This window comes from Antechinus flavipes, chromosome 2 (genome assembly GCF_016432865.1).
Source record: "Antechinus flavipes isolate AdamAnt ecotype Samford, QLD, Australia chromosome 2, AdamAnt_v2, whole genome shotgun sequence".
Lineage (NCBI taxonomy): Eukaryota > Metazoa > Chordata > Mammalia > Dasyuromorphia > Dasyuridae > Antechinus > Antechinus flavipes.
In genome coordinates this window covers 131609887-131635000 of record NC_067399.1, presented here as the reverse complement: position 1 = coordinate 131635000, position 25114 = coordinate 131609887, and the positions used below count along the sequence as shown (strand labels likewise).

General features: G+C 35.7%; 1 protein-coding gene across 1 annotated transcript in view; it reads right to left on the bottom strand.

Annotated features, from left to right (window-relative positions):
* The window catches only part of BAG4 (BAG cochaperone 4), a 36564-nt gene extending 11473 nt beyond the window's left edge, over positions 1 to 25091 (bottom strand). Inside the window, exons 1-2 of the mRNA XM_051975524.1 lie at positions 24752 to 25091; positions 3043 to 3150 (exon numbers count right to left, since the gene is read on the bottom strand). Of these exons, the coding sequence (XP_051831484.1) occupies positions 3043 to 3150; positions 24752 to 25057 (414 nt within the window). The 5' untranslated portion in view covers positions 25058 to 25091. The remainder of the gene's footprint in view (positions 1 to 3042; positions 3151 to 24751) is intronic.
* Between the last annotated feature and the right edge of the window lie 23 nt (positions 25092 to 25114).

The window sequence follows — 25114 nt, the reverse complement described above, 5'->3', positions numbered from 1 at the left end:
TATGCTAATAGAGTATTGTGCAATTGGTAATTAGCCTTAAGTGCTCAGGTTGTCTGATTCCAGTGCACTTATTCAGCATTTCAGCCCTTTACAGCAGTACTTTCAAAAATGTTTGAATTTCTGAAAACTTGAGAAGTAATACTTTTATTTATTTATTTTTAAATAACTTTTTATTGACAGAACCCACGCCAGGGTAATTTTTTACAACATTACCCCTTGCACTCACTTCTGTTCCGATTTTTCCCCTCTCTCCCTCCACCACCTCCCCCAGATGGCAAGCAGTCCTATACATGTTAAATAGGTTACAGTATATCCTAGATACAATATATGTATGAAGAACTGAACAGTTCTCTTGTTACACAGGGAGAATTGGATTCAGAATGTATAAATAACCCGGGAAGAAAAACAAAAATGCAAACAGTTTATATTCATTTCCCAGTGTTCTTTCTTTGGGTGTAGCTGTTTCTGTCCATCCTTGATCAAATGAAACTGAATTAGATCTCTTTATCGAAGAGATCCACTTCCATCAGAATACATTCTCATACAGTATTGTTGTTGAGGTATATAATGATCTCCTGGTTCTGCTCATTTCACTTAGCATCAGTTCATGTAAGTCTCTCCAAGCCTCTCTGTATTCATCCTGCTGGTCATTTCTTACAGAACAATAATAGTCTATAATGTTCATAAACCACAATTTACTCAACCATTCTCCAATTGATGGCATCCATTAATTTTCCAGCTTCTAGCCACTACAAACAGGGCTGCCACAAACATTTTGGCACATACAGGTCCCTTTCCCTTCTTTAGTATCTCTTTAGAGTATAAACCCAGTAGAAATACTGTTGGATCAAAGGGTATGCACAGTTTGATAACTTTTTGACCATAGTTTCAAATTGCTCTCCAGAATGGCTGGATGTGTTCACAATTCCACCAACAATGTATCAGTGTCCCTGTTTTCCCACATCCCCTCCAACATTCGGCATTATCTTTCCTTGTCATTCTAGCCAATCTGACAGGTGTGTAGTGGTATCTCAGAGTTGTCTTAATTTGCATTTCTCTGATTAATAATGATTTGGAGCATATTTTCATATGGCTATAAATAGTTTCAATTTCTTCGTCTAAGAAGTGTCTGTTCATATCCTTTGACCACTTATCAACTGGAGAATGGCTTGATTTCTTATAAATTAGAGTCAAGAAAATTTATACTTTTAAAAGTAATTATTAACAATTTGTGTTTCAGTTCTTAAGAAATTTTCAATTTGTATCCCTTTACCCTTCAACCATTGTGGACTTAACAGCTTTTGACAGTTTCTCATACATTATTTTATTAGGACTTTTTTTACAGCACATTCATTTGTGAATGATGCTGTCAGATTGATCTTCTTAAACCACAGAGCTGACCACATCAGCTTTCTTCCTAAAACTATTTTAAAAACTCCCTATTACCTCCCCCAACCCTCTACTTGGCCTTTAAAGCCTTTTATAATCTGGCCCCTTCATGCTTTTCCAGTCTTCTTACATACATGTACTCTACAAGACAGTAAACATGGGATACTGTAATACTCCTTGTACATAACATTCCATCCCCTAACTCTATGCATTTTCACCAGTTACCTGGTTACCTGGAATGCTTTTCTCCTGCTTCTTCAGCTCCTGATATCACTGGCTTCCTTCAACTCTCAGTTAAAATCCCATTTTCTACAAAAAAATCTTTATAGTTCCTTCTTAATGCTAGTACTTAACCCTAAGTGACAGAGGTACTCCTTAGCAGCATCAGAATTCAGGTTCTCTGTGTCCAAATCTATTGTGCTAGCTACCACACTATGCTGAATTTCAAGGAATCTACTGTGAATTAGAACTATTGCCAGGCTTAAAACCTGAAGAGTGACTGCCATTTAGAATTAGAGCAAGTTGGGGCATCTAGATGGGGCAGTGGATAGAGCACCAGGTCTGAAGTTAGAAGGACCTGAGTTCAAATCTGGTCTCAGACACTTAACACTTCCTAGCTGTATGACCCTTAGCAAGTCACTTAACCCCTATTGCCTGGGTGGGGGTCAGATTAGAGCAAGTGGCTTCCCCTTTGAATTTTGAATTTCTAATGAGAACTCTGAAGTAGATGATTTCTAATATTGTTCCCAGTAATTATACCCTATAATTCTGAATACATCCTATGAAAGAATAGCCTAAGAATCCCTAAGAGAGCCTGATCTACTACTTTTGTCAATATGTTACTGTTTATTCCTTGGGGTGAAAAAAATATAGATAACTTTCTATCCACAATGAAAGAGCAATATCAAATCAAAGGCATGTTTGGCTTTTAGTAATGAAACTCTTTGCTTGCTTAAGGTCATTCTTGTATAATGGAGACACCATTAAATGAAACAGAGATTTGTGTTAATTTATGTGATTTTTTTTTTTTAAAGTCACATATTTTTAATATCTCTGTGTGAAATTCACTATTATAATAAAAATGTTCTTGACAGAATTTTTCAATTAAAAACAATAATAAATTGCCCTCATTTTCCTGAAGCCAGATCAATTTTACTATAACTTAAAAAAAAATCAGTCTAAAATGATTCTTTTGATGAATTAATAAGTGTTCAACATTCAATGAATATTCAATTATCTCAATGCAAACTACACAAATGATTTTAACTGCTAACTTAATACACCAGCATGAGAATAAAACTTAGCTGCTGTTAAGAGTTAAAACTTATATCACAAATATAGCTTATGGTGATTTCTAAATTTGCTTCTAAACAATCTCAATGTTACTAAAATGTTAACTATTAATTTGAATAGCAATATGAATACCATACTAAATACAAATGAAATCATGTATATAGTACTTCACAATTTTAAAACACTATATAAAAGCTAAATATTATACAATATTTTGTATTTGTTATTTTTAGACTTCTTGTTATTAAATATGATTAATTATAATATTAAATAATGTAAATAGTTAAACTATTTCCATTTTTTTTTAAAGCCTCCATTTCAAATCTTTTATCAGAATTTACTACCAATTGTTGACTATACCTGGCCTTGCAAATCCTGTCTTCCAGGATATGTGCTAGGGTATGGAGTCCTGGTTGGGGCAGCAGAATTCCAGTAGCTGGATCCATAGCTAGGATAAGGTGACTGCTCCTGAAGAAGAAAAGAATTCATTTTTAAATAAAATCCTTAAAATATTGATTCATTTGATAAAGAGGCAGATATAGATGAATCTTTAATTCCAGACCAAAGAGATAAAACCTAACCTTAACCAAAATAAAATCTAGTAATATGACTTACTGAAATAAGGCAACTAAGTAGAGCAAATGTATAGAGCAAAGGCCTGATATACGTGACTATAATGAAAACGATATGCTTCTATCAGGACTAGATATGGTACTAAATGATCAAAAGAAACAATTTAGAAACAAAAGAAACAAACTCCTTCTAGGCCACCAAAAAATGAGAATTGTTTATTCAGGGGTAGAAATCATAGTTCCTTTTCCAACATCTAAAAAGGCTAGCTGCTGTATCAACTATTGTGAAACCTGTTGACATTAGTCCTGAAGTTCTGTTTAAAACACAAAGCAAACCTCTCCATAGTCACCATTTAGTTCCTTTTGCCTTATTTTAGATTTTCAATATTCCTATGTGGTTTGCTGCTGGCTGCTCACAACGTTTAATGTCAGGAACTGATGTGGAACAAAGGGCATGTCTTGCTCCAATATATACATGTGGGCAGTAGCAGCAGCCACTATAATACTCCCAACAGATATTAATTGTACAGTTCACAATGAACACAAACTACTAAATAACTGATTAGATGATTTATCTGATACAAGACTGTCACTCATTCCCTCCCTACTCCAAAGTTTCTCTGAACAGTTCAAGAAAGGCTCTACCATGGCCACAAATCTTTGTTTCCAGCATTTGGACTCGCTAGATCTGTGATTCAATTGATATAGTAAACTCAGTACAAATTCCCTCTACACCGATCAGTCACTTATCTAACTGAGTATGAAAGAATGGCCCAAGTGCCAAGAGGTTAAATTAGCTTGTTGGTAGTCACTCAGCTAATGGATGTCAGACAGGCCTTAAATGGAGGACTCACTTCCTACCAGGTCAGTGTTTTCTCTAGCACCCATTGGTGCTGCCTCCGATGGTAGTTTTACAATGAAACTGTATTTTTTATTAACATCTTGGTAGAAGTTCAATACATGATATTCAGATAATACTTTGCTTACAAAGTGTCCTGTGATGAAGCATTCATTATACCATGTGACATTGCTGTTCTTCACTCACACTCTTCTCTGCTTTTCTCTATGGATATAGCAATAGAACTTGAGAAAGGATGTAGTCCCATCAATGCAAAAAGCTCTGAGTACAGACAGCAGAGTGACAGAAGGAATATACACATTTAATGAAATTCAACAACCATTGATTAAGCCCCCTAGAGAGCAAGGCACAGTGTCTTCAAGACAGTAGAAAAGAAACCGTTATTAAATTTGAATACAAAGATACAAGTTGCCTCCTTCTGGGAACCTACAATAGAAAAGAGGAAAGAAAAAGGCACAAAAATAAGTATGATACAAGGTACAATGAGAGAAAGATAAAAAGAGATGCAAACAAAATGATTTAGCGTGAAGAGGGTGAACTCATTTTTTGACTCGGGAAATAAGGCAAAGATGTAATACAGAGAAAACACATGATCTCAGCCTTTAAATAAGTGAAGGACTGCTCAAGGTGAAATGGGAAAGGAAGGAGTGTATTCCAGACAGGTTGAGGGCTGGTACAAACAGAGATTTGAAGAATAACCAAGAGTCCAAATGGACTCAAAATGGGAATAGTAAGAAACGAGACTGAGAAAGTAGGATAGCAGAAGTTCTTAAAGAAGAGACAAAGAAAGAAATTTTATTACAGAGGTAACAGAGAGCCATTGGGGTTTTTGAAGTGACAAAGTCAAATATGAGGTGGATTTCTGAAGCAATATGAAGAATCAGAAAGAAAAGACTACAAACATACAGACCAATCCTCTGTTTCTAAGGATCAGCTTAGGAACTTCAGAATAGCTCATTACCAATAGGTTGGCCACTAGGTGAAATTTCTAAAATGTTCATTATTATCATTATCTTAGCAAAAGCCATCTAAGACGACCATTTAAAAGTATGACAATAATATCTCTAAGTAGAAAAAGTACCCGTACTGATCTTCTGAAAATTAACTTTAAGGATGAAATGAATTCCCTTAGATATAGAAACAATTAACAAAAAAGCACAAATTTCAGAAGGAAACCTCAGATTTAAATACTTGACATCCATCCATTAAAGAAAGTCTCATGACAAGAATTAAGGATTTCACAGAACAAAATTCTGTGATTTTTCACAGAATTATTTACAGAATTTTCTATAAGTTTTCAGTGATTTAATACAATATGTGGTTTGAAAGCAAAATATGAGCTAAAAGTGTAAAGTTCTACTTTTGTAATGTTCTGGGGAAGGATTAAAAGAAAATTAAGAAACTGGATCACTTATAACAAAACAGTATTTATTATGAACTTTTCAGATGATATGTAATTTAAAGGGCTTTTTTAATGTTATTCTCAAGTATTGGTATAGTAGATAGAGCATCAAGGTTGAGTTCAAATCCAACTTCAGACACTTAGTTGGTATGTGTTCTTAGGCAAGTCACTTACGCCATTTGCTTCAGTTTCCTCATCAGTAAAATGAAGATAACAGCACTTACTTCTCAGAGTTTCTATGATGATCAAATAAAATAATAATTGGATAGCATACTGCCTGATACACAGTGAGCACTATATAAATGTCAACTACTGTCACTGTTTATTACTTTGTGTATATTTTACATTTTATATACAAGAAAATGTAAACTCCCTGAAGATGAGAATTTTTTTTGTTTTTTACTTTAAAATCCTAAACACTGAACAGTGTCTTCCAAATATTGAGTACTTCATCTTTATTGAAAAGCACACAATTTATATAACAGCCAAGAAGACATCTCTAAAAGTATTAAGTACAGCTGTATAAAGTGCTAGTAGGACACATGAGAGAAAGATCTAAAAGAATACTTAAAATGTCAAAACTACCAAAGTTAAAATTTTAATATTACCCTAGTCAAACTATTAAAGGACACTTTACAAAACTTGATGAAATAATCTAGGGAAGAATGAAGGGGAATAGCACTTTTAAATTACTATAGAAAGAACTCCCTATTTAATAAGAACTATAAGGAAACTGGAAAATAATTGGCAGAAATTAGGCTTATACCAAAATCTTATATCATATTCCTTTCTCTCTCTCTCTCTCTGCTGAGGCAATTGGGGTTAAGTGACTTGCCCAGGGTCACACAGCTAAGAGGTATTAAGTGTTTGAGACCAGAGTTGAACTTGGGTCTTCCTGATTTCAGAGCTGATGCTCTATCCACTGCCTAGCTGCCCCTTATCATATTCCATAAAGTCAAAATGGCTAAATAAACTGAATATTAAATATATCATCTAAAAATTAGAAGAAAAGTGACTCAAATATAAAAGTACAAGATGTATTCTTAATCAAAGAATAGAAAAAAATACAAAAATAAACTAGGTAATTTTGATTATATGAAATTGAAAAGTTTTAGTACAAACAAAATTAAGGATTCTTATTTTTATCTATGCCAAGACAGGAGGTAGTTGAATGGGGGAAAAATGTTCTAGTCAAATTTCTCAAATATAACATAAATATCAAATAGACATAAAGCTAGCATTTCCACACCTCAAATTATATCACAAAGCAAGACATATCAAAACCATCTGGTACTGGTTAAAAAATAAAGCTGTGTCTATGGAACATATTAGTCAAAGGAAGAATCAGAAACAATGGACCTCAATAATAACTCAAACAAATTACCTATGAAAAAATTCCTCATTTGACAAAAACTGCTGGGAAAACTGAAAAACAATCTGGCTGAAATTAGATTTACATTAACACTTTATGTCATATTCCACAATACATTCTAAAGGATGAGGTCTTAATATTAAAGGTCATACTATTAGAAATTTAGTAGAGAAGCAAGTCCTATAGGCCTGTCACAGCTATGTGTAAGATATATATATATTTTAAATAATAGCATTTTATTTTCAAAACACATGCAAATATAATTTTCAATATTCATCCTTGCAAAACATTGTGTTCCAATTTTTTCTCCCTTCCTTGTCTTCATCCCCTCCTAGACAAGCAAGCAATCCAATATCTTAAACATGTACAATGGAGACAAATTTTTAACCAAAAAAGAATTGAGACAATTACAAAAAGTAGATAATTTTGATTACATTGAAAAACTTTTGCAAAAACAAAATCAATGCACCTAGGATAAGATAACCAGTCAAACAGGAACAAAATAGAGGACTTTCAAACATAAAAAAGTAAAAGAAAAAAATATGAAAAAATTTAAGGAACTAAATAAAGATAAACTGCTTCCAGTCCACTATCAAAAGATAATGAATGTCACCTTTGAAGCCTAGGGCTCAGAGAGGGAGTCTAATTAGTAGGCCTATGTGTAGTTCTGTAATGGCTAGATCTTAAAAGAATGGAGAAGGGACAAGATATAAAAAAGGAAAGTTTGAGGAAATTATCTCAAATAATCTGGGTGCTTAAGTAGTTGTCTATTCAAATGGGAATATGAACTTCAATATCATCTGAACTGGGACAAGTAGAGAAGAATAAATGCCTGTAGTTGGGTACATTATTACATTTCACTCAACAGAGAAACAGAAGGGAGAAGGAAAGGAGGAATTAGAGATTGATAAGATTAAGAGAAGGGATTAGTCTTTAGCAAAGCAAACACTAATTCCAGAATAGCTGAACAAGTTGGTGTGTGTGATATAATGCTATTCTCCTGTTAAATTATAAAGAGGATAGTTTCAAAGAAATATTGGAAGACTTATAAAGTATTAATATAAAATTGAATGAAAAGAACCAAGGGAAAAATTTATGGAAGAATGTCTTAGGGATTCTAATAGTGCAATGACCAACCATAATTCCAGAGGACTAATGATGAAACATGACACCTCCTATTAGAAATGAAAGTCTCAAAGAAGTGGCTTCTTCTGATTTCCTCCTCTTTGATGGTTTCCCTGGGATTTGTATCTCAAGGCTAAGCCTTCTCCTACAATTCACTTTTCACCAACCTCAGGTGTCTGCATCAGGGGATTTCTCCAACAAAACTGAATCCTAGCGATGCTGGGAACTTTTCTTGATTTAGTAGAATACTGCTTTCATGTGGGTCTTCAGCGCCCACCCCCTATCTCTTCCTCCCTTCTCTGATCAATAGTGTTGTTACATACACTATTATAATAGTAGACATACATATGGAACATATATCTATATATGTATATAGGCATACACATATACATCTATGTAGAATTTTTTTCCTTTTGTACGTGAAGAATGTAGAATTTTTTTCCTCTTAATTTTATATTTGTAAAAAGGGTTTTGTTTTTCTTTCATTCTCAGTTGTGGGGTGGGAGAGGGAAAGAGAAAAGGTAGATTTCTGCCCCATTAAAAATAAAATAAAATTAAAAAAAAAAAAAAGACCACAACGAACAAATATTGCCCCAAACCGAAGAATTTTGAGATGTCATAATTATGAGATGTCCCATTCTTTTGCAAAAGTGGGACACCAATAGAAGGAGACACTGTCAACATTTTCAATTTTATTCTTTAATATACTGATTTCTAATAATTGTTTTTTTCTATTCTTTCTCCTTTTCCTTTTATAGTTATAATTATTCTATAGGATAGCTCTTTGAGTAGGGGAGGTAGGGATAAGGGATAAGGGAGAAATTTAAATGATATGAAAATAAAAAACATTTTTTTCATTTTTATACTTTTTGTTTTCAAAATATATGCATAGTTTTCAACATAAAACCTTGTGGTCCAGATTTATTCTCTCTCCCTTACCCCTAACCCTTCTCTTAGGCAGCAAATAATCCAATATATAAACATAGTAATTAAAAAAAATAAATAAATAAACACGGAACAAAAAATTGTCACTAGTAAAAGTATACTTGTCTAGACCAATAAAAATGGAGGACTAGACAGTTTCTTCAGTTCTCTCATTTCTCCAATAGGAATTATCAGAGACAAAGCAATTTCAGCTGTTTCCACATTTAGACCATCAAGAACCTAAACAAGATTAAAAACTTGAACCACAGACAACAATAATCCCTAATCCCTAAAGCAAGCTCCCCTGCCCCCAACACGATCCTGGAAAGGGGGCCAGTATATGCACTCTTAGTTTACCAAAAAACCCAACTGAATCCCTCTGGCCCAAAATACACAATATGGATCTAAACTCCAAATGCCAGTTACTTGCTCAGGACACACAAGCAGTGTAACAACACTTGATCAGAGAAGGGAGGAAGAGATAGGGGGTGGGCGCTGAAGACCCACATGAAAGCAGTATTCTACTAAATCAGGAAAAGTTCCCAGCATCGCTGGGATTCAGTTTTGTTGGAGAAATCCCCTGATGCAGACACCTGAGGTTGGTGAAAAGTGAATTGTAGGAGAAGGCTTAGCCTGGAGATACAAATCCCAGGAAAACCATCAAAGAGGAGGAAATCAGAAAGCAAGAAATAAAAAAAGGTAAGGGAGAAGGGGAGGGTCAAAGATCTCAGGAAGAAAACTTAAAAGACCTTGAGCACAAACAGATAAACCAAAAGGAGGGTAGCAGACAAACTATGGCCTCTAGATACATTAAGAGTTCCAGCATCTGTAAATATGTATTTTGAGACAAAGGGAAATGAATTGACATCTAATGAAGCAGAAGACCCTTTGGATTTCCAAAAGACCATGGAACTATAGCAAGATGTTCCTGAATGACTTAAGAGAGAAATAAGAATTTTGAAAATGAACTTATAGAAATGGCAGAAGAGAAAAAACTTAATCTACAGCGGCAAGTCTCATCAAAGAAACAAATGAGGATAAATGATTGGAAATATAAATAAATGGGAATAAAGAATAATCTAGAAGTAGAGGGGGAAAAAATAACATTAAAAGAAAGAAAACTGACCTGAACTTCTGAAAAGAGAAAAAGTGAAAATCAAAAGAATTGACTCCAGAAGAAAAAAAAACACTCAAGGTACAACCCCAAGATATTAAATGTAATAGTTCCTCTGACTTAAAACAAATTCCAGAAGTGACCAGAAAAAAAACTTTCAAATATAAAGAAAAGTAAATTAAAATATGGCAATATTTTCTGATGCCGGGTTGTAAAAATACATGAACATCTCATTTATAACAGATGGTGCCATTAATATAGTGTATCTTAGTTTTAGCAAAATATTGATCAATTATCTCATCATTCCTATGAAAAAAATTAAGATGTGGAAAGATTAAGAGCATAATTATATGGATTCACTGCTAGTTGACCAAATCAAAAAATAATCATTAAGAATTTGGTGCTAGTTTGAAAAAGGTCTCTAGTAAAGTGCTAATATATGAATTAAAATATATGTAGATAAAGATAGAGATAATCTGCTTTTTCAAATTAGCAGACAAAAAAGTTAGGATGGATATTTTGCATTTATAATAAGTCAGGATCCAAAAATTAGCCTGATTGCTTTAACTTTCGGCTGAATGGAATAAGAGAATTTTAAAGAGATAACGTAAAGTTCAAAACATCACCTTCAAAAATACATGAAGAAACCACTGGACAGCTTCTGACTTAAAAAAAGATTTGGGAATTTTAGAGTCAACAACCATGTGACATGGTAGCCAAAAAAGCTAAAATGATCTTTTCCTTTATGGAGAGGCATAAAATCCATGGATACAGAGATAATGATATTACTATCCTCTTTTCTGGTCAGGACACATCTAGAATACTTCTAGAACTTGTGTTTCATGCAACTTCCAAAGCAATCAATGGTGATATTAGAGAAGCATTTCTGAAAAATGAGTGTAAAAGACAGGAAATGTAATATAATTTGTAGGAATCATAGAATAATCTCCTGATATTCACTTTTAGTAGTTAGATAATAAGACAAATGAAATCTGTTGCTAATAGGCTAATCACAATGCTGAAAATGTTATTTGGGATAAATAGTTTAAATTTAGAGAAAAAGTTATTAATATCATAAATATGGACTATCTATAATTCCTATAACATGGAAAAAGAATTCTGGGAGGAGGAAAGTAATGAACATTGGATTTCACTGAAGTCAAAGAGAATTTTAAAAATTGTTTTAAAAATTGTACTGATGTTTGGTAACCAAAGGAACATGGACAATATTTAGGCTCACTTGAGTTGTAATTTATTTATCTATAAAACAGAAATAAAACATTACTGTACTGATGTTGAGCAAGTCTTGCATGCCTAATAGTTTAAACCTTGCTTGCTCAAGGTTAATAACTTTGTTAATATATTCTATTGGCTAATAATTGTTTTGGCATCTACATTCACTAAATTGGTATATTCTTTTTTCTTTTTTCTTTTCTTTTTTTTTTTTGGTTATTCTTTTTACTTCGTTTTAAAACCAATACCATATTTGCCTCATAAAAGGTTCTAGACAATGTTTCTTCTTTCTCTATAAACAACCTGTATAATTTAAGGAAAACAGATTTATGGAAAATTTTAAAGTATTTTGCTGTGAAATCATCTAGGGCAAGTACTTGGAGGTTGGTTGTTGGGGATTCTTTGTGACTTCGTAATTCTTTGATATTATTACAAAGGTCTTATTTCTTCCTATGATTGTTATTGAAGTTTGTAATACTTCTCTATAACTTCAATCAGCACAGAATTTCAGTGCTTTTAATTATTTTTGATAATTTGATGAGGGAAAGTGATACTTATAAGCAGTCTTAATTTGTGTTCCCTTAATGGGGAATTTGTTTTTTCAACTATGCATATTTTTTACAAAGAGTTTTTATTTTTCTTTTTTTCCCTAAGGACAAAGATGAAAAAATAAGATGGATTTTTATTAATCAAAAAAATAAAGTTTAAGAAAAAAAAAGTTCTGAATCTTTACTGATTGTATTCTGAGGGTTTTAAGAGAGGAAGACTATATTAGCTTAGAAAGAAGGAAGTGGAACTTTCAATTTCCAATAATGGTGTTAAAACATAAACATATAGGAAAATAATGGGCATAAAATGAACTCCCTCTTTAATGAAAAGGAGAAGGGGATATAGAATAGCAACAGAAACTCAGATGTAAACAACATGATATAATAATACATCAAAATCAGAGAAATAAGCAGGGATAATGGGGGGAACTTGAGAGAAATTAATACTGGAGAAGAAATAGCTGCAAAACAAACTCCATTCTAATGGGGAATTTAAAAAAATAAGAAAACCAAAGAATTAAATTTAAGAGAATACCCATTCAATTAGGTGATGGCTGAATAAAATGTAGCCCTATATCAGAATTACACTGATGGGCCAGTTCCAATGGTCTTGTGATGAAAAGAGCCATCTACACCCAGAGAGAGGACTGTGGGAACTGAGTGTGGATCACAATATTATATTTTCATTCTTTTTGTTGTCATTTGCTTGCATTTTGTTTTCTTTTTCATTTTTTCCTTTTTTGATCTGATTTTTTCTTGTGCAGCATATTTGTGGAAATATGTATAGAAAAATTGCACATATGTAACATTATTGGATTACTTGTCTATGTAGAGAAGGGGGTAGGAGAAAGGGAGGGAAAAAATTTGGAACACAAGGTTTTGCAAGGGTGAATGTTGAAAATTATTCATGCATATATTTTTAAAATGAAAAGCTTTAATTTAAAAAATAATTATACTGATGGTTTTAGAACACTCTGGGTAGTATGAACAGATAAGAGTTAAATGAGCAGAACCAGAAGAATTAATAAGGAAAACAACTCTACAAGATTTTGAGAATAAAGCAATGACTATAATTTCAGAGGTTCTATATTGAAGCTTACATTATACCGTGTTTCCCCGATAATAAGCCCTATCCCGAAAATAAGCCCTCCCCTTACTGTGTAAGATTCCTCTAAAATAAGCCCTCCCCCGAAAATAAGCCCTATTGAGACTGCTATTGTAGTGAAGGTGATCCCCTGTACTACATGCTACATTACGGTACCCTCTGTATGCACCATTTCCGCCACCCACCACCCACCCCCTCCCCCAGGTGAAACGCACACCGCACTCTGAGCTGCATCCAATCAGAGCTGCAGCAGTGAGCGCGTCATCCTGTTCTTCCCCAGTGATTTGCTTGCTGGCGCCATTGAGAGCAGTGCCGCGGAGGGGAGCTGAGGCAGGACAACATAAAAACCCGGTATGTAAGCGGGAGTGAGGGGGCATGATGGAGGATAAAAGGGGCATGATGGAGGATAAAAGAAGAACTCAGGGGGCATGATGGAGGATAAAAGAAGAACTCAGCCAGCACTCACCACGCTAAAGAAATGAAAAACTTCCTTGCAGAGAGAAGAATAGATCAAGTAATGATTCCTGCAGGAATGACTGCCTATCTCCACACCCTTGATATTGCAATAAACAAGCCATTCAAGCACATGGAAGTCAATGACTACATTGAAAATAGAATGGAAAGAAATCAGCGTGGAAACTTTGTGAAGCCCTGTCTGCAAGAAGTCGTGACTTGGGTGAAGAAATCATGGGATAAAATTACTGACAGATGTGTCGCCAAGGCACTACGAGCAGGTTACCTGGACAAGACATGTTCATTTAAAGAGAGCTATATTGCTGGACATGACAGATTGGGTCCACTTCTTCTGAAGGAAATAGAGGTGCAAGACATCCAGGATGGAATTCAGGGTATGGACACTTATGATGATGTTGTTGAAGAAGATGACATGATCATTATTGAATAAAGGTACTTTTTTTTGTTCACATTTACCTGTTTATTAAAATTGCTGTCAATGTTCATTAAAATAAGCCCTCCCCTGAAAATAAGCTCTCTGGTGTTTTTCTGTCCAAAAAATTAATAAGACAGTGTCTTATTATCGGGGAAACACGGTATGATACAGACTGTACAAGCTCCTTGAAGCAGGAACCATCTTTTCCTCTTTTTTTTTAATCTCCAGCACTTAGCATAGTGCCTGACACATAGCAGAAATTTAATAATTGCTGATCAGTTATGCCTGACTCTCTGGGATCCATGGACCACACATTTATGAGGTTTTCCTGGCAAAAATACTGGAGTGGTTTGCCATTTCCTTCTCCAGTGGATTACTACAAAAGTTAAGTGGTATAAAGTGGTTAGCTTTTGATATAGCTTGCTAAAAATTCCTCTCTTCCTTCCCTCCTCAATTAAAAAACTGAAAGAAAAAAACCCTCATAAAACAAATAACCATAATTAATCAATATGAATCCATAATATTAATATTAAAAATGTATTTTATTCTGCATCTTGAAATCTACCAATCAATCAGTAAACATTTATTAATTATTGAGGGAGCAGTTAAGTTAAGAAGTTAAATGACTTGCCCAGAGTCACATAGCTAGTAACTGAGACAGAATGTGAACTCTGGTCTTCCTGACTCCAGACCCTGCACTGCCTCCTCAATAATTAATAAGTATTTACAGACTGATTGGTAGATTCAAGATGTAGGATAAGATATACATTTTTAATATCATTATGGAGTCACATTGCTTAATTATGCTTATGTTTTATGAGGTTTTTTCCTTTCAATTTTTTAATAGAGAAAAGGAAGGAGTTATATTCCCCAAAAAAGGGCTATTGAAATCATTTTTGAAATGCACAAAAGAACAGAAAAACAAGTTTAGAAGGAAGCACAAAACAAAAAGTCAGTTTCAAAAGCAATATGTGGAATTAGAGTCTTTAAAAAAGTAAGCAAAGAACAGCCAGGGATCAACTAAGTGGTGCAACTTAACCAGTCCTGGAGTCTACCAGAGTTCAAATTTGGCTTTTAAACACTTGACACATTTATGTATGTGACCCTGAAGTAAGTCACGTAACCCAGACTGCCATGTCAAAAAAGCCAAAATACCAAGCAATATGGAAATTTAATTTCATTTATAAACCTCTTTTTTGGGTGTTTTGCAATGTATACAGAATTTTTTTATAGTGAAAATAAAAAATAAAAACTTTTAAAAGAAAGATGTATTTTGTTTATAATGGATTTAAAATATATATAGCATAACCAAGTTGCAAACATCCTATATATGCAGTTGGTGACGCAGGACTAGATATGTCATTTCACAGAAAAGACTGATGAGATCACCAGGACAGAGAACAGAGGAAAGACGGATTAGGACAGGGACTTGAGGTAACTCTCATGCTGGGGGTAGAACATGAATGACATTTAACAAAGGAGACTCAGAAGTTGACTGACAAAGGTAAGAGAGAATAAGGAGAAAAACTCAGGAGGCAAAGAACATCCAGAAGAAAATGGTCAATGTCAAACTCTGTAAATCAAGTCAAGAAAGACCAGATTTCTAATCATCTTAGTAACAGCAGCTACAGTTAAATGATGTTGGAAACCAGAAATTATATTAAGTTGTAGATTAATAGAAGTAGACAGAATATAGGCAGTTTTTCTCCCTAGTTGTTTACATCTAAAAAGGATGCTTTCATTCTTTAAAAGAAAAAGGGAAAAAAAAAAAAAATATATATATAAATATATAATATTTATATATAAATATATATATAAATAAATAAAATATATATATATATATATATATATATATATATATATATATATATATATATATATATATATTTTTTTTTTTTTAGTATATTCCAAGCATGAGATAGCCAAGGAAGCAGGAGCTGCAATGCTCATATGTGGGGCACAGCAAGGAAGACAGTTTGGCTGGAATATAGTATGCATGAAAGATGCAATAAGGCTGAAAGGTGATGACAACTGTATGCCATGTTTGGGTTTAAATGAAAGTCTACAAACAGGAGAGATCCAAGGCATGTTTAGAGGCTGCAAAGAACTAGAAGGTAAGAAAAGGAAATGATTAAGGAAGCAAGCTGCCAGAAAGATGAAAGAAATGGATGGGATCAAGGGCCGAAGGAGAGAGGTTAGCCTTGGATAGTAGAAGTACCAGTCCTTAGTCAGGAATTGAATCAAAGCAAACAAATAGCAAATGATATCAAGAGTATTTGAGATATAGAAGAGAGGAATGGGCTCAAAAAATATCCTCTATTTGAACAGTCATTACATAGTTAATTAGGGGAATCAGAGAGGGAGAATTTAGTTGAGACGAGATAAATCAAGGCCAGAAAGTGTAAGAAACAAGATCGAACTCAAAGTAACACAATTCCATATTTTAAAAGAAAAATAAGCTGTACATAAGTTGTGCTTCATGTCCAAATCTTTTGCTGTTCTATAGTAAAATAATAAAAGGTTTGGACATGAGATAGCTATTTTGGTGTTTGTTAAATTCCCCATAAGTTTTAAAAACTCTTTTTAAAGAATTCTATTGGCACGAGCTGATGCTGAGTGAAGTGAGCAGTAGAACACTGTACACAGTAATAGCAAAATTGTGTCATGATCAACTGACAGACTTCGCTCTTCTCAGCAATACAGTAATCCAAGACAATTCCAATAGAGCTGGGATGAAAAATGTTATCCACATCCAGAGGAGACTGAAGGCAGATCAAAATATACTGTTTTCACTTCTTCTCCCCCAGCCCCACTTTCTCCTATTTTATGATTTTTCTCTTTTGTTCTGATTTTTTTTTCACAACATGACAATCATGAAAATATGATTTAAATGAGTGTATAATATCTTTATCAGATTACTTGCTGCTTTGGGGAAGAGGTAAGGGAGGGAATGAGATAAAATGTGGAACTCAAAATCTTACAGAAATGAACGTTGAAAACTATCTTTACATGCAATTGGAAAAACAAAATACTATTAAGAACTAAAAAATAAAAATAAATATTTGCACTGAAACAGTTATAAGATTTCCTCTAGTACTTTCAGGATCATTTAAGTAGAAATGGCCAAGGTAAATGGATGGAGAAAAGCAAAGTGACAAAGCACAAGCAACAGATTAGAACAAAGCTGAGAGTTGAGTTCACCGAACTGTTCAAACTAAACTGATTAAGGATAGGATCAAGACAAAGAAAGGAAGAAAATGAAGCCTCAGTAAGGCAAGAATCTTACGGGACAAACTGATGGGAGGTCTACGAGAATGACAAATTGCTTAGAGTAAAGCCAAAGGAAAGATAGAAGGTTATAATCAGGTAGAAGAATTTTGAGTTCTTGTTCATGAAAGTGGAATACTTTATGGGTTGATAGTCATTCTGATAAATGGCTGGGGAACAAAGAGCAATGGAGTTGAGGAGGTTGATGAACTAGGAGAAAAGGGGGAGTTAAGGGGACTGGGGGATGGAGAATACTTAAAAGGGGCAGAGAAATAGTATTAGCAAAATTCAAGGAGCAGTTGAGATTTAAAAAACATAAACAAAAACCTAAGACAGAAAAAGAAATCCTTGAGAAAGGAGGAAGAATGACCTAGGAGGCCAGTAGGGAAATGCCACAAAAATCAAAAAGAAAGTGTAGTATTTATTACACAGACTTTCGTGAAATGGAAACTTGTTTCATATTTTGAATCCTCTTGTGTTCTGCTGTGTACTATGGAAATTTTTTCTTTTTTTTTTCTTTTTCTATTTTCTATTTAAGTTTTAAATACATAAATTTAAAATTTAAGAAAAAGAAAGGAAAATAGTCCCTGTCTCCATGAAGTTTACATATCTTCAGAATGATGGCAAACAGGAACATTTTGTCTTCAGAAGTTACCTTAACTACAATGGGAAAATCTAAAATGAGAGAGGTTTTAGAAGCAGAAAGAGACATATGTGTACTCTTCCAGTTCCAATGTGTCAAGAAGCGATTACCAATTGTATATGATTCAAGAGAAGATACATCTTATAGAGGAAAAGGTGACCAGGATGAAGTATTTTCTGGAGTGAACCAAGTTTCTGTGGTTACCAGAAAATAGAAATATGTAAGGAAGAGGTCTGAGATAAAAGGAAATTTGGTAACAATAACAGGGAGCAGTGGGGAATTCATAAGGCATAACAGAAAGGGAGAACAACGCTTGATAAGCTATTTCACAATTAAATAATATATAAGAGGAATTAAAGGGGCCAGGCCAGGCATGTCACTTAAGAAGTGATTCTGTATCATAGGGACTAGAAGAGAAAGAGGTGCAAATTTATTAGTTTACGATTTATTATAGTGTCATAGGTAAGGGTGTGGTAGTTTTTAATTAAAAGTGAAACAGAATCACTCAATGTCTATGCTGAAAGAATATCATCAAACCTTCATTTCAAAGTTTCTAGAGTGAGAACTCACTACCTATGAAAGCAATCTATTCCATAGCTATTATTAAGATATTCTTAAATTGAGCCAAAATCTCTGTTGCTGTAACTTCAGCCCATTCATTCTAGTTTTGCCCTGTTGGCAATAATAATATTAATACACATATTAACTATAACCCCTCTTCCACATGGCAGTCCTTAAGATATTCGAAGACAGTAGATAATCATGTCCACCTACCTCTACTCTCCAAACTAAGCATATCCAATTCCTTCAACAATCCTTTATTTGACATGATTTAGATTCCCTTTATCATCTTATTTGTTCTCCTCTGGATTATCTCCAGCATTTGATGTCCAAGTCAAATCTGCAAGCAACTATTAAGCACTTATTCTGTTCTAGAAAATACAAAGAAAGAAAAAAAAATGTTCTTTCTAAAATATGGTGACAGTTCCTACTTTCAAGGACTTCTCATGGGGAAAACATGAAAACAACTATGCAGAAACAAGATGTGTGTGTGTGTACACATTTAACAAACTGGAGAGAATAAACAGGGAAATAGGGATTGTATTGTAAAAGATGGGATTTTAGCTGAAAACTTGAAGAAAGCCAGAGAAATCAAACAGTAAAGCCATAGAAGGGAATTGGAGGACAGCCAGAGAAAATACATGGAGGTAAAGAATGGAATATCTTACCGTAAGGACAAGAAAGGAAGCCATTGTCACTTAGAGGGAATCGGGTATAAAAAAGACTGGAAAAGTAGGAAGAGATCAAGTTATGAAGAATTTTGGTAAGCTGAGAAGATAGGCTAGCGTGAGATGTCTTGAGAGGCAGAAGACTAACAACTGGGCTATTTTTAATATTCCAAGCATGAGGTGATGTACATCTTCACCAAGATGTAAGAGGACAAAAGGGAATAAATGTATATGACATTAAAGAAAATAGATAAGATTAAGAAATGATTTAGATATGGATGTAAAAGAGATGAATTATGAGGGGATGGTAAAATAAACAAGACAAGGGCAGGACTGGAGGGCTAGGGGTGGATAAAGAGAGAATTGAAGGAGATAACTTTCAGTCTTGGTCACACTTTTAAAATATCTATGGAACAATCCAGTCAAGGGCTAGGCAAACAGGAGAACTATCAGCACAGAGATAACTGAATTCTTAGGAACTGATATGATCACCAAATGAACTAGTATAAACCATCCAGGATAGAGGCCTGGAGAATATTCATATTTAGTGAGGATGACCAAGATGAAAATCCAGCTTTAAAAAAGACAGAGCAGTGAAACAAACACTAAGAAGAACAGTGTCCTAAAAACTTGGAGAAAAAGTATCAAGTAGGAAGTGATCAAAACTGTCAAAGGCTGAGGTCAAGAAAAATAAGAATGAGAAAATGCCATTAAATTTGGCAAATAAGAGATTACTGGTAACTGGAGAGAGGAGTTTCAATTGAATAAGATTAGAAGCATTCCTAAAGAGTCAAGACAGTGAAGAAAGAAAGCATAGGCACTAATTTCATAAGGACTTCTTAAGGAATTTAGCTACAAAAAGAGACCAATGGGAAAGCACTAAAGGGGAAGGATCAAATGAGGGTTTTTTGAAGATGGGTAGGGACATGAGCATGGAGGGAAGCAGAGAATTGAAAGTTGGCAACTGAAAATCAATAAGAGAATGGGGACGAAAGAGGGGGCAATCTACTGGATTTAGAGGAAGGAATGAGATCATTTGTACACATGTGCTGCCTAAGCAAGAGGGGCCACCTCTTCCCATGAGATAGCTAGGTGATGCGGGATGAGGAGAAAAGAGGGACCATTCAATCAATGGCTTCAATTTTTTTTTTTCCAGTAAAACGAGGCAAGGTTCTCAGCTGAAAAAGTGAGGAGAGATTAAGTCAATTTAAAAGGTGTAAAATTATCATCTTGGTGCACGGAGGTTGCAATTGAGATAAGGTAACAAATTTATAGTGAATCCAATTAAAACACTTGTGATTTTCTTCTTTGTTTGGGACACAGTATTAAGGACAATAGCAAATGGGAACAACTCAAGACCCTGTTAGTAGGACTAAATGGGAGACAGGACAGGGAGAGGCCTTGAGTTAAGAGATCATTGTAGATTTGAATTGGTTCACCAAAAGGTGAAGTTGGAGAGATGAGCACTAACCAACCTAGGGGCAGAAGGTAGGGAAAGAGTTCAGGGGAAGCAAAGAAGAAAGTTAATAAGAGCTGAAAGACAGGAGTGAGTGAAATGACTTTGGAGATTATAATCAGAAAAGGGAATTTCAGAGGCCATCTAGATAAGGCAAGTTCAGGGGTATCACCTTGTATGGGTGTGGGAGGAAGTATTTGAGTAAATTGAAGAAGTAGGAGATTAAGATTAGCATGTTTGATGAAGTATCAATATGTAGAATGATGCTCTCTAGAATTAAGATAGGAATTGTAGTGCAAGGAAAAACTGAGCCAAGCACAGAATTCCCTAAGTATCTTAAAACTAATGAACTGAGCAATATGGAACTATGTCCAAAGGACTACCACATTGTACATACCCTTTGATCCAGCAGTGTCTCCACTGGTCTTGTCTCCCAAAGAGATCATAAAAAGGGGGAAAAGACCCACACACAACCATTTTTGTAGTGGCAAGGAACTGGAAATTAAGTGGATACCCATCAGTTGAAGAATGGCTGGATAAATTATGGTACATAGAGGGAGCTAGGTTGGGCAATGGACAGAGCAACAGCCCTGAAGTCAAGAGGAACTAAGTTCAAATCTAGCCTCAAACACCTAACACACTTCCTAGCTGTGTGACACTGGGCAAGTCACTTAACCCCAATTGCCTCAGCAAAAAAATTTAAAAAGAAATAAAAAATAAAAAGAAATGATCAACAGAATGATTTCAAAGAGGCCCAGAGAGACTTACATGAACTGATGCTAAATGAAATGAGGCAGAACCAGGAGATCATTATACACAGCAACAAGATTATATGACAATCAATTCTGATGAGCATGACTCTTTCCAACAATGAGATGATTGAGGCCAATTCCAATGGTCTTGTGATGGAGAGAGTCATCTACACCTAGAGAGAGACTGTGGGAACTGAGTGTGGATCACAACATAATATTTTCAGTTTGTTATCTGCTTGCATTTTGTTTTCTTTCTCATTTTTTTCTTTTTCATCTGATTTTTCTTGTGCAGCATGATAATTATGGAAACATATATAGAAGAATTGCACATGTTTAACATATATTGAATTACTTGCAGTCTAAGGGAGGGGGTGGGGGAAAGGAAGGGAAAAAATTTGGAACACAAGATTTTGCAAGGATATATGTTGAAAATTACTCATGATTGTGAACAGATCCAACCATTCTGGAGAGCAATTTAGAACTAAAACCAAAGAGTTATCAAACTAAACATACCCTTTGACCCAGAAGTTTTTCTATTGGACTTATAATCCAAAGAGATCTTAAAAGAGAAAAAAAAGATCTACATGTGCAAAAATGTTTGTGGCAGCCCTTTTCACAGTGGCAAGAAACTGGAAACTGAATGGATGCCCATCATTTGGGAATGGCTGAATAAGTTATGGTAGGTGAATGTTATGGAATATTATTGTTATGTAAGAAACGACCAGCAGGAAGATTTCAAAGAGGTTTGGACAGACTTACATGAACTGGTGCCAAGTGAAGTGAGCAGAACCAGGAGATCATTGTACATGGCAACAATTATTCAATGATCAATTCTGATAGACATGGCTTTCTTCAAACAATGAGATGATTCAAACCAGTTCCAATGATCTTGTGATGAAGAGAGCCATCTACACTCAGAGAGAGGTGTAGGAACTGAGTATGGTTCACAAGATAGCATTTTCACTTTCTGTTGTTGTTTGCTTTCATTTTTTTTGCTTTTCCCTTTTTGATCTGATTTTTCTTGTGCAGCAATTGTGGACATATGTATAGAAGAATTGTACATGTTTTAACATATTTTGGATTACTAGGAGAAGGGGGAAAGAAGAGAGAAAAAAATTTGGAACACAAGATTTTTGCAAGGATGAATGTTGAAAACGATGCATGTTTTAAAAACAAAAAGCTTTAAAATAAAAACAGTAAATAAAGTTATTTCTCTGTGATCAAATGCTCAAAAAACTTAACTGACTCTAAAATAAAGTACAGGTTCTTCTGTCATCTTTCCTTTGCATCTTCTTAGATCCAGCTAAACTAGCCTTTCCTAATTGTTTCTGATAAGTGACACTATACTTTCTGCCCCATTGCCTTTGCACAAGTAATCATCCATGGATTGCACTCTTTACACCTTTCTGCCTCTTAGAAGCCCCAGTTCAAGAGTCATCTCCTGCATCCCCATCTCCCCCTTGGAAATATCTTGTATTTATTTCATCAAAACTTTGTACGCACACACACACGCACACACACACACACACACACACACACACACACACATCCCTTGTTTCTCCTAAAATACTATAAACTCAGTGAGAGGGTAGGGACAGTTTCACTTTTGTCTTTATGTCCTCAGCATCTTGCAGATGATTCCCTGGAATATAGCTGGCACAAAACAAATGCCTTTTCATTGATTTATTGATTTTTACCTCTATTATTTAGTCAACAATATTACTTTTTTAAAAATGTTTTACAATGTTGTCAGTTTCAGTCAGTAATTTTAAAAACAAAACCACTCTGTATGGAAAGAAATCCATAATAGAATGGTCACTCCCAAGCCAAGCATTGGTCAATTAACTTTATCTCTTCTTTTAGTCTTCAAGCCTATTTGATTTCCCAAACATGACTTCTGTACCATTTGTTAATCCTTTCTACATGCCAGTTTTTTGGGTTGTATTCATGCATATTTCCAATGATGACCTTTGTTCAGAATGCAAACTGAGAAAAGGAGACGACTGGTCATGAGACATGCTGAAACAATTACAGACAGCTTTACCAGTCAACTAGTATACCAAAAATGTAATGGAAATCTAGAGGAAAGCTTTTAGCCAATTGGGTGGATCCTATGGTGGGTCTATGGAAGAACATGGAAAAGAACTGCACAGGATAAGAAAGCATAGAAGGACATGTCTGCCAATGAGGAGATTCTCAAATCAACAAGATTACACACATTAAGAAATAAAATTATCTATCAAAGAAAGAAACAAACAGCTGACTTGGTGAGAGACAGTAGAATTCTCCATTCTCCCTTAAAAGACACTGATTTCAGCCCAGCTCTAAGGAGTACAGACATAAAATCCAAAGCCTAGACAGAGGTTCCACCTGCTGGTCACATCAAGTCTGAAGAATTCATGGGTGACTCAATCAGTCAAAATGCTGTGTAATAAGGATGGTTCCTCCAGGCCTACGCTTATTTGAATACATGCCCCATGTCTCCCACTTTCCTTCAAGCCAAGCAATCATTTAACACAGAATTTAAGTAAGATACCAGCCATAAAATTGAACCCATTCTTTAAAACATAATTTTCCAATTCCTAAAATCTACCTTGAAAGAGTCAGTCAAGACCAAGTTCTCTGGACATCTTTTAACCTCACTCGACACACACACACACACAAAATCTCTCTTTCTCTCCTTTGATGAGATCATGGTAGTAAGATATGAAACAATCAATCAAAGCTGTCCCATTTTTTCCCACTTGGCTATTTCTAGACCCAGACAATAAATATATGGGACCTTTACCTAAGTGGCAGACAGGCTTAAAAAGATCGTCTAACTAGGAAATAGCAGAGCTGACTAAGGAACATATGAATGGGAAGTGAAATGAAATGCTGCAGTGATGCCCCTCAGAGACGCTGCACTAGCAGATGCACGCTTTGAGGTTAGTAGGAGGTGAGCAATAAAATTAAATAAATAAATAAGTAGCTGGCAGCCTCCTGTGTGGCAGGTTGGCATATTAAACGACTCAGATTCCAAAACCGAAGGTCCCAACATATAGGAGGGGCTGCTGAGCGAAAGCTGGCAATAGAGTCGTCACCGCCTTCAGGGGAGGGGGAACAAGTGGGGGAGGGGGCGAAAAGGGCCTATGCCGTGTGATGGGGAGCAAATTCTACCAGCCCTGTGGGCAACAGCCTGGGATCCACTCCAGCCCGCCCCCTATCTCCCCACTGTCTTCGGATGCCTCCTCTGGGCAACCTCACTGTTAGCTTAGAAATGTGTGCAAAGTGAAAGGTTGCAATAAACAATTTCTGATTTTTTTTAAAGACTGCTTTTACCCCAATCCCTGCTCGGTGAAACAGCATCACCCAAGCAACAAATCTTATCTTTCCTTCCACCCTCCAGAAATAGTAGACTAATGAAGCTAAGATCCGTTAGAAGCCCTCAAACAGTGACTCACGCCGGCGTCCTCCGGCTCCGCAACACGACCCCCGGGCCTCACCTCCCTGGAGAGCAGTCCTGGGGTCTCCTCCACATCAACCTCCCCGCGCACGGACGACCCCGGTGACCCCAAGGATTAGCCACACTGGGATTACCTGATGGCCTCCAGCCCGGCACGGGTCTGCCCAAGCGGCTCCACCGGCGTAGTAGCCCCCGCCACCTCCGCAGGCACCGCAAGCGCCGCTGCCTTCTCCGGGCCACACAGCCTCCGCCGGGCCGCCTCCGCGCATCCTCCAGGGCCCAGGAGGCGGAGGGGGAGGCGGCTCGGGCCGCGATGAGGCGGGAGGCCCAGACGGCGGCACGTCTCCAATGTTGGGTCCGGGTCCGGGCCCAGCTCCGTAATAGCGGCTGTACCCCGGGCCATCGCTGGGGCCATATCCCGATCTCCTCAGGGTAGACATTGGCTCCGCTAACCCGCCGCACTTCCCGCTCCCCCCACTCCAAGCCCACTGCGCAGG